The sequence below is a fragment of the Eurytemora carolleeae genome, unplaced genomic scaffold (assembly GCF_000591075.1).
Source record: "Eurytemora carolleeae unplaced genomic scaffold, Eaff_2.0 scaffold691, whole genome shotgun sequence".
Classification (NCBI taxonomy): Eukaryota; Metazoa; Arthropoda; class Copepoda; order Calanoida; family Temoridae; genus Eurytemora; species Eurytemora carolleeae.
In genome coordinates this window covers 1-10140 of record NW_019397001.1, presented here as the reverse complement: position 1 = coordinate 10140, position 10140 = coordinate 1, and the positions used below count along the sequence as shown (strand labels likewise).

General features: G+C 39.8%; 2 protein-coding genes across 3 annotated transcripts; both read right to left on the bottom strand.

Annotated features, from left to right (window-relative positions):
• Positions 1-923: 923 nt before the first annotated feature.
• On the bottom strand, positions 924-3181 carry LOC111710953 (uncharacterized). Its single transcript, XM_023485162.1, has 2 exons — positions 2988-3181; positions 924-2002 (listed from the first exon to the last, which is right to left on the bottom strand). The coding sequence occupies exon 2, from the start codon at positions 1999-2001 to the stop codon at positions 958-960; it is 1044 nt and encodes a 347-aa protein (XP_023340930.1). The 5' UTR covers position 2002; positions 2988-3181; the 3' UTR covers positions 924-957.
• A 26-nt stretch (positions 3182-3207) lies between these two features.
• Positions 3208-9215, bottom strand: LOC111710952 (uncharacterized). 2 transcript variants are annotated; one of them, XM_023485160.1, is made up of 5 exons: positions 9011-9215; positions 8815-8913; positions 8445-8573; positions 6706-8136; positions 3208-3383 (listed from the first exon to the last, which is right to left on the bottom strand). In XM_023485160.1, exons 1-5 carry the CDS (start codon positions 9135-9137, stop codon positions 3241-3243), a joined length of 1929 nt encoding a protein of 642 aa, XP_023340928.1. In that variant the 5' UTR covers positions 9138-9215; the 3' UTR covers positions 3208-3240. The 2 variants fall into 2 exon arrangements, with proteins under 2 accessions (XP_023340928.1, XP_023340929.1); XM_023485161.1 differs by lacking the exon at positions 3208-3383 and having other exon boundaries at positions 6611-8136.
• Between the last annotated feature and the right edge of the window lie 925 nt (positions 9216-10140).

Here is a 10140-nt window from a genome sequence, read left to right as displayed (position 1 = left end):
TCTTTGTTTGGAGGATCTGGCTAGAGTTAGGCTGAGATGAAAGATTAACAGTGGAGGTTGGAGGGATAGGTCTGGGAACTGAAGTAGAGGTATGAGGGTTAGCAGATGGGACAGAAGTTAAAGTGGGAGGATTGGATCCAGAAATAGAAGGGACTAAAGGTTGTGCCCCACAGGTTGTATTGGAGACTGGTAGACTAGATGTATTACGGAAAATCTCTAGGAACTGTTGAACACTGTGTGACAGAATCCACTATGGGACAAATCTGTATGGGGCAATTCTACTGTGGGAGTGAATCCACCATGGGACAGAATCCACTATGGGACAGAATCCACTATGGGACAGAATCCACTATGGGACAGAATCCACTANAAAGAGCAACAGGAAATTAAGGAAAAATAATCCACTAAGGGATATGGGATAGAATCCAATAAGTGATAGAATCTACTAAGGGATAGGATCCACTATAGGATAGGATCCACTAAGGGAAAGAATCCACTATGGGATAGGACCCACTAAGGGGCAGAATCCACTAAGGGATAGAATCCACTATGGGATAGAATCCACTAAGGGGCAGAATCCACTAAGGGATAGAATCCACTATGGGATAGAATCCACTATGGGACAGGATCCACTAAGGGAAAGAATCCACTAAGGGATAGGACCCACTAAGGGGCAGAATCCACTAAGGGATAGGGCCCACAAAGGGGCAGAAACCACTAGGGGCCAGAATCCACTATGGGAAAGGAGAAAAGTAAAAATAAACTAAGTAGTAATTAAAATAAACCAAAAATATGAATAAACAAATGAAAGGTGTAAAATAAGAAGTTAACACATAAGAGAAACCAAATAATAAAATAATTTAAAACAAGTAATAAATTAGAATTAAAGTATAATATAAAGTGTTAAGGTAATATAAAAATAAACTAAAGTCAGGAATAAATAAGAAAAAGTATAAATTAACTGTTATTAAATAACAAGAAACAAGTTGCTTTGTTTAATAATAAAATAAAACAAGCTGGAAATAATAAAAATATAGAGATTAAAAACAAACAAAAGGTGATAAAATAAGAGAAAAGACAAAGAAAAACAAACAAAAAGAAACACCAACCTATAGGCTGAGCTGCAGGACCTGGAGCAGCTGGCCACAAAACTGGAGGTGGACAGAACTTGAGGGAATTGACCCCTTTGGCTAGGATCTCTTGACATCTTAGATTGAAGGACTGAAGATTCTGTTTAACTTCTGGTAGAGCCGCGGAATGTAGTATAGCCGACAGAGCACTGCGGAGGTCAGTTCCTGAAGGAAAAGGGCCGAGGTCGGAGAGAGGAGAGCCAGGGATAATTGCTGGTAGAATAGGAAAACCCCAAGGTCTGCTGATAGGGCTGGCATTGCAAGGAGGTCCCAAGGGGAAGTCAAAGCTGCAGAGTTTTAACCCGGGAAACCTGGGGTCTTTGTACAAGGGGTAGAGTTGGAGTAGGGTGTCTTCGTAGCAAGGGTAGAGGAGGATTATAATTTTGATGAATTCATCAGAGATGGGATGAAGGAAAGCTCTGAGAGTAAATGGTGAGACGCCTTTATTAGTTAGTTGGTCTTGGGAGAGAACTGATGCACTTTGAGAGAAGGAGTGGGGGATGGCGGAACTAGGAAGATAATTTGAGACAAGTTTACCATCAGGGAAGTTGAAAACACTGAGGTCGGGGATGCTGAGGATTAGCTTGGTGGGCTGAGGTGGGTTCCAGAATAGATTGCAGTTAAAGGATTTATCTGAGAATAGTTCTCCGAGAAGTACACAAGAACCGGAGAGCACTCGCTGGTTGTCCGGGCTTAAAGTGAGGGGGAAGGTGGCGTAGGCCCCGCCGTTCCAGTGTACGGCGGTTAGGAAGGTGGGTAGGTCAGCATTGGAAGATATAGAGAGGGCTCTCAGCTCATCGATGGATAAATCAGAAGGAACGGAGAATAAATCACTACGGATCAGGGGGGGGTCCTTCTTGGGTCTACCCATCCTGAATAGAAAGAGAGTTAGAAAGGAGCAAGAAAATAGGAAAGCCCGTCAAATAAATATTATAATTTTAAATGTGATAAGAAAGCTGTTAAATAACTGTTAAATTGCAAGTAGTAGAGAATAAATAGGTATAGGAACCAAAGAAACGTAAAAAATAAGAAAAACTGTAAAATCAAAGCAGGGGAACAAAGTAATCATGTAAAAGCGGAATAAAGTAATAAAATTTAATTTATTAATGAGGAACTTCGATTTAAACTACAGCAGACCAACAGGTTAAAGAGTAGCGAAAAATACAAACTACAGCAAACCAGCAGGTTAAAGATTAGAGAAAATACAAAGGAAAAAGAAAAATGACGACAAAGCGAAAATAACAAAGAAAAAAGGGTTGAAATATTTAAGTAACGATAGAAACCAACTGTAAAGTAGAAGTATTCTAGCAATAAAGAAGAAAAAAGACAAAGAAAAAAGTTGAACAATGAGATATCAAAAAATTAGAAAGAATAAGTATTAAAGTAACAAAGGAGATAACAGAAAAATTAAAGTAAAAAAGGAGATAGCAGAAAATTAAAGTAAAAAAGGGGGAGATAGTAGAAATATTAAAGTAAAAAAGGGGGGGGGGGAATAGTAGAAATATTAAAGCAACAAAGGAGAGAAATGAAAAAGAGAGGTTAAGCAAAGAAAACCTGAAGATAGCTGAACAAATAATAAAATTAGTAAAGAAAATCAAAGATAACTGAGAAAATTAGTAAGCTTAATAAAGTAGAGAAAGTTAAAACGAATAGCAGAATGACATGTAAAATAGGTGAAATTAATCTTTCCAAATAAAACTAATTGCGTAAATAGGTGAAAATAATCTTTCCAAATAAACTAATTGAAAGAAAAGCAAAATAAGGTTAAACCATAAAGTTACACTATAGTAAACCGAGGAAGAAAAAAGTAAAAGTAACAACTGTAATAAGATAAAATAAAATAAAAACGTAACTATCCTGTAGTATCTAGAAGAAGTTAGAGAGAACCGCCTAGGTTGAAACTGGGAGGAAGAATGAGGGGCCTACAGCCAGAGGGGAGTAGAGAGAGAGAGAGAGAACAGGTGGCCAGGAAGGAGAGAGAGTAACGCGGTAAGGTTGCGCTACGGAAGCTATGGACTGCCCTGGTTCGCATCGTCTTCATATCTTTTAAACATCCTATCAATAGATTGATGGAGGTCTAAAAGTTTATGAACATATGCTACCTGAGTTGTCAGCACTTCCGTAGAGAAGAGGAGAGGAAGTGAGGACCATAGAGGAAGTAGGAAGGATGAGACCGTGTACTGTAACAAACAGAAACGGGGTCACCGGAAGGGTGTTTGCCTGTAGTAAATTTATAGGGGTAATTTAAAAGGCTTAAAATAGGGAATAGTAAACCGGAGGACGCGGAAGGATAGAGAGTAAAGGCGGGTAGAAGTAGTAATGAGGTAGAGGAAAGGGAAATAAAAACCCCATAAAGGCAAAGACGAGTCCCCATGCAAAGCACCCTAGGAACCTGGGAGAGCACTTAGCAGTTGAAACCCAGGATTAGAGTTCTCTTAGAGAGGTCTGAGAGAATCTTGTCACCGAGGTTGTCGTCTTCAACAGGGTTGTCTATCCACTTAAGTAGGGAGGCAGGGACCCAAGCAGGGCCTAAAGGCAGGTCGATATGTTGCTCTCTAGCCAAGCTCCAGAATTGGGAGAAGGAAGCTTTAGACAGGTGGTCAGCTAGCGTGGCAAAAGAGGTAGAACATCTAGTGATTTTGTTGAGATCTACCGAGCAACCGAGGCCAGCAGCTACTGTAGAGATAGCGATGACTAAAGTGGTGGAAAGAGCGCAGGAATTGCTATACCCCTTTTTCCAGATGAAAACTGAAGCAGAATTGTCAACCCATATGTTAATAGGTCTGTTTTTGCAAAAGGAGAACCCACTAGACACAGCTAGTAGAGGACCTACAAGTTCCAGGGCTGACATTGCTCGGTTTAGTTTTCTGTTGGAGGAAGTGGCTCTACCAAAGTTAATAGCTTTAGACCAAGGTAGGAACGCCCACCAGTTGTTAGTTACTGCTCCAACACCAAGTCCACACTTGTTGGGAGAGCCACCGGCGGCATCAGTGTAAATATCTGTAGCCCAAGGGGGAAGGCTGGAATCGGGGTTTGGGATTTGATTCTGACCGTTGCATAATCTTATCATGGATAGCCAAAAAAAAATTTGTTTTTTACACATTGGTGAGAGGGTGAGTATGGTGTCACGGTGATTAGAGAATTTGTTAGCAGCTAGTAAGTGGTGAAAGTTGAATTTCCCGGTTGGGATTAGGGGTCTAATATGGATGAGTTTACCAACCAGGCTCCATATTTGATGTTGACGGACAGAGTCAGATTGTAGACAAATTAGTAGATCATTCAGTAGGCGAGCTAATTTGTCTGCACTGAGAGACCAGGTCCAAGAGCAAGTGTCATATCTAATGCCCAAAACAAGTCCATGAGTGTTGGGAGCAAAAGACTTGTCAGGATCATCACGTGGAGCTAATTGTACTCCGAGTAGAGAAGTTATTTGGTAGAAAGTGGCATCGAAAACTGAAAGTGCGTCACTATGGTGTGGAGCAGCTGCGCAGCAGTCATCTAGGTGTTGTACGACCATGTTTTTAGGAAAGTCAGCCTTAACTAGAACGATGTGTAGGACTGCTTTGGCTAACCTGTCGAAGAGGCCAGCGCTGCTGGCACAACCAAAGATTAGGCACAGCTCTTTGAAGGCCATACCTGCCCATGAGAACCACTGAAGGTTGGTGTCAAGTAGAGAGACATTAACATGTTTGTAAGCATTAGCCCAGTCAATTTTGCAAATTTTTGCAAATCTACCGGCCCGGTGGAGGACTCGGAGCCACTCAGTTGTGGAAGACATGGTGGTAGGAAAGTCGTCACTGTTAATACCTTCGTTTACAGAGCTACCAAGTGGGGCACTAAGATTAAGAATTATTCTCACAGAACCGTCAGGCTTAAGTTTTGTCATTATGCCAGAGAATTTGGCATCAGGAGGGACTAAGTGCATAGGAACCGGGCCATAGGCGAATTTCTTCTTGAGCCAGTCTGCAATGGCGTCGGACACATGGGGGCCAAACTCATAAGCACTAGGAGCGTTGGAAGCACGGGAAGGGAGTCTGTAAATACCCTTGCAACCAATATTCACCCCAGTTTTAAGGTCACTGCACATAGTATGAGCAAGGTTAACATCAGGGAAGTTAGTTTCCAGTAGTAAGCTGAGTAAGGTGTCTGGGTTTATTGAGGAACTGGCAGGTTGATGTTGATTTTTCGGGAAAAGAGCCCAGTAAGAATCAGGGGCTGCAGACTTGTAGCAAGTTAAAACAGGGAGGTTGTGTTTTGGTTTAAAGATTTTTTGTGGAGGCAAAGTGGGAATTGGGGTGTTGTAAAGCAGAAAAAATTTATGTTTCCATACTTGTAGTTGATTGATTGTGAACTGGCTGAAATCTAAGGAGTATGGTGTTTCTTTTTATTAGATACTGACAATATTGAGACTAAAGTAAAGAGTGAGAGGTGGAAAGAGTATAAAAAAGAAGGGGGGAATTTATCTCAATATTAGTTGTGATAGAGTTTCCAATTTTAGGTTTCGTCGTAAACAGAACAAAAGTTGTGTAAATGTTATATTGACAATTCCGCAAAACGTTAGTTAAAGGCAGAGGTATCAAAAGGTCGTCTTACATATTAGACGGACGTGATTATATGTATGTTATAACTGGAGGAGAAGAAAAAGCATGTACGGGGTCAAGGATTATATGGGAGTCAAGTTATATTAAAATTGAATTCAAAGTAAAATATAATCAAGCATACGATTTGTTCAACGAAANGCTCCAGGGATGCCCTGTACATGCGAGTATACATGTACGTGCAAGTGTATGAGTACATGAACATAAGAATATAAGTATATGTACATGTGTGCAAGTACATGTACAATCTCATCAGATAAATTTGAAATGTGGGACCAATATAATTGGTGTAAAGCAAGAAAACTATTCACCTATATATTATGAAGAAAATCTGATGAGGATATGAAAACGTTGTACTTGTAAGATGCTCATGTACATGTATATTCGCATGAAATATCTATGTAAGATGTACATGTACATGTATATTCGCATGAAATATCTATGTAATAAGAAGACATTATTGGCGTACATATTGCTGATAAAAATATTTTTTTTTTTTTTTTAAGAATATAAGAGTTGAAGATAAGACAAAACCTGTAAATTACTCTCTATTGTATGTATCTGTAACCGAAAAGAAACTGACATTAAATCGGTGCTAAAATTAACATAACTTCTTTAGAGATAAGTCAAATAAATTCAACTAAAAGGAATAGTTATTAGAATAACTGCAACGCTAGATTATCGAATGAATAAATTTTTTATTTAAGAAATAATTTTTGGCAATTTAAAATCGTAAGTAAAGCCACAATAAGCTGAATTTGGTAAATTTTAGGTAAATAGAATAAAGTTTTGCTGAGCAAAGAAAAAATAATATAAACTGCAAGTGGAAGTAGTATAAGTTGAACTTGAAGAGGGTTAATGATAAAGAATGTACAACAGTAATTATAAAAAACAAGTATATTTAAATGAAAACGAAATGATCCTGAGAAATCACATTCAGGGATGGTTGATTCTAGGGTGTCTAGCGAAGCAATGAGAATTTTTGGCCTGAACCCATCTGTTGCACACATGTGCGTAGTCTTTACCAGACTTAGGATCACGACAGCCTGGAGTAGACTGTGGATTCCTGCATGACCCAGAGTTGTAATTAAAGCAAATGGGAACATTGTTGTGGAGTACAACGTTAATCTTAGGTTTGAGGGTCCCAGTGCTAGAGTTGGACCTGGAGAGGTTGTTGATTGTTGGTCTGGGTTTAAAACCATCTGAACCAACCTTAGGAATCCTGAAAGAAGAGGGAGTTGAACTGCTGAATCCAGATGAAGTAAGGATGTTCTTGAAAGCTTCGACTTGTTCATCATAGTCCATGATGAGATCTCTTCTGACAGCTCTGGTGGCATTTTCTCTGAGAACCAGATTGAAGAATGCAGTGATGATCGCAACTCTGTCTGAAAGGCTGGGAGCGGCAGAGGCATAATTAAACTTGTTGACGACTCTCATCAGAATGAGTCCAGTTTGGTCATAAGGCCAGATGTGGAGCAGGGCCGTGGTGTAGTTGAGAAGGGTATCTGCAACTTGAGAAATAGAGGTAGGGTTCTCCCAAGCGTAGTCCAAGGTAGAGACTATCCCCTCTTCTTCACGTTTTTCAATCTTTTTAACTGGTTTGGTGGACACATTGACGTTGGCAGAGTGAAAATGCTTGAACTGCAGGGACTTTGTTCTGTCGTGAAGACCTTGGATTGTTTTTTGAGTTAACTTGTTATTAGATCCACTAAATTTGAGAGGCAAGTTCTTATATTGATGAGATCTAACTTTAGGGACTAGCTTCCACCATTTATCAATTTTAGCCAGGGGGTAACGAAGAAAACGAGCTTCATGTAGGTGCTGGAAGCCGTTATCTTTGGCTGACTTAAAAGATGTAGACTTGGGTTTCCTATCAGGGATGAAACTAGAAGTTAAATCGCCATCCAGAGCTTTCAAGTTTTCGCGTTCTAGTTTGGCAATAGACAGTAGGTTGACCAGATCTATAGCATTAAAAGCATCTTTGTTCTGAAGGCCAGGGGGCCTCTTCTCTACTGGCCAGACAGTTCTTAGGAGGCTCCAGTTGGAACCGTCATCTTCAGAGCTGGAGCTGTCTGAGCTAGAATTAGCCGACTCTGAAGAAGAGGAAGAGGCAGAGTGTGAACTCTTTTTCTTCTTTTTCTTAGATTTCTTAGATTTTGAAGGTTTCTTCGCCGTAACTTTGGACAGTGCCTGTATAAGTGCCAGTTGAGAAGGATTAGACTGACTAGAGTTGGGCTGAGAAGGTAAGTTAACAGTTGGCCTGGAGACGGTAGTTGGGTTGGGTCTGGAAACAGCTGGAATAGTGGAAATGTTGGATACTGGCAAACCAGGTGAGGTACGGAAAATATCGAGGAAATGCTGAACATTAGGGTCCAAAGTGACAGTGTTAGAAGATGTGCCAGCTAAACCTGAATATTTGTCATGGTTATTTGCCAAATAAATGAAAGGTTTGAAGACAGTAAAATAAAACTTAGTATAAGGATAGTTATGCAAATTGCAAAATAATGTTTGGTATAAGGCGAGTTATTCAAGTAGTAAAATAAAGATTTGTTAAAGGTGCGCCATAGAGATAGTAAAATAAAATTTAGTATAAGCAACAATGGCTGCATTTGTATTAGTCAAAAGTAAAATTTGAAGCATTGATCTCTTACTGTAAACCTGTCAATTCAGAGAGGAAAAAAGTTAATATGAGATAGTCAAATAGGATATAAACTACCTGACGAACTGTCAGAGGCAAGGTTGGCAGCATTAGAATAAGCGTCTTGGGTGTAGCTGGTAGACTGAACGCAGTCAGTGGGTTGCAATTGTTGGTCTGTAAGCAGACGTGCAGGTACGGCAGCATGGCCTGGGAATTAAGAAAGTAATATTTGGAGAAAGATCTCAAATTAAATTAATTAAATGTCTAATTAAAATATAAATAAAACATTATCTGAGAAAATAATCAGATTGTGCATTAATGCAAAAGTTAAGTAAACAAATGTAAAGAGGCAAAAGCAAAATAATCAAATGTATAAATATAGTAAGTAGCGTAAATAGTGATTTATAGAGAATAAGGTGAATTAAGGAAGTTGAGGAGTTAATTTTACCTAGTTCATTAAAGAGATTATCCATTAAAGAGTTGGTGTCTTGGTCGACATCTGTGAGCGAAGCTGAATCATCGTTATCCGAAAGGTGACCAGCTGGGTCTAAATAAAATAAGTATAACAAATAGCATAGTTAAAGAAAAAAACAGGGTTAATAACAAACATGGGAATTATAGTTAGTATAGAGGACATAAACAACCTAGTGTGTTAAAGGTGTAGACCGCCAATGGCTGTAGCCATAGCCAGGCGTTTAGTCCTGGGTAGTTTGAGGTAGGTTTGAAAAGCCCTGCTGGACCATCTGCCGACTTGTTTGATGTCGTGGTCATCAAAACCGAGAGATCCTAGTACGGAAGGAATTCCAGCTCTGAAAGAGTGGCCAGAGACATATCCAATGTTAAAATTGATGTAAGGAGACAACCAAATTTTAAGCTGCTTGTTAAGACATTTGCTGGTGAGGGAATGTCCAGAATCTAGTCTAAAAGCAGGGAGATTTGCAGAGAGGAACGTTTGACATTTCCTCCACTTGGAGAAAGCTCTGACAGGGCAGAGATCCGTGCAAGTTGGAAAAATGTCTACAATATCGACAGAGCTGGCATTGCCAGACTTAGGTGACTTCACTAAGACAGTTACAATGTCAGTGTATGAATTATTAATAGGAATGGTGCAAATAGAAATGTCCGAGTTGAGGAGGGTAAAATTAGGGTCGAAGGAGGACGACTTTCTACTAAGGAGTTCACTCATCCTAAAAGAACCATGGAAACCAGTGGTACATAACAACCAGAAGAGGCGTTTGTCAGCCTTGGACATATTGGTTTTCTGGATTTCAATTTTGAGTAGGCGCAGAATACAAGGAGTCACTGGGAGACGTTTTGGCTTGAAATTAGGGGTGATGGAGTCAAGGTTAGACCTGCCTCGTAAGACCTGTGACACCAATTCTGATCTGATGTCGGGGATCTGGGTCCCCAAGGAAAGATGTAACTGTCTCAAGGCAGCTAGGTAAGAGCTAATTGTAGATGACTTGAGGCCTCTATTGATTAGCCAAGCAGTGAAAACTAGAACTTGATTTTGAGATATAGGCAGGCTTAATGGTATTTGTAAATCAAGAAAGCATTTAATCAAAAGCCTGGAAGCTGACTTATAGGAGGACCAGGTATGTATTGTTAGGGAGTGGTTAGCGGCAACCGCTAACAAGTTCTTAAAGTCGAGGTCCAAAGGTAGGCTTGCAAAAGAGTTTGTGCTGTAGAGGCCATAGGGACCGTATTTAGTAAAACCCCGAGTGGAACAAGGGACAAACTGTTGAGGGTCTGTAAGAAAAGAATATTCAAAGTT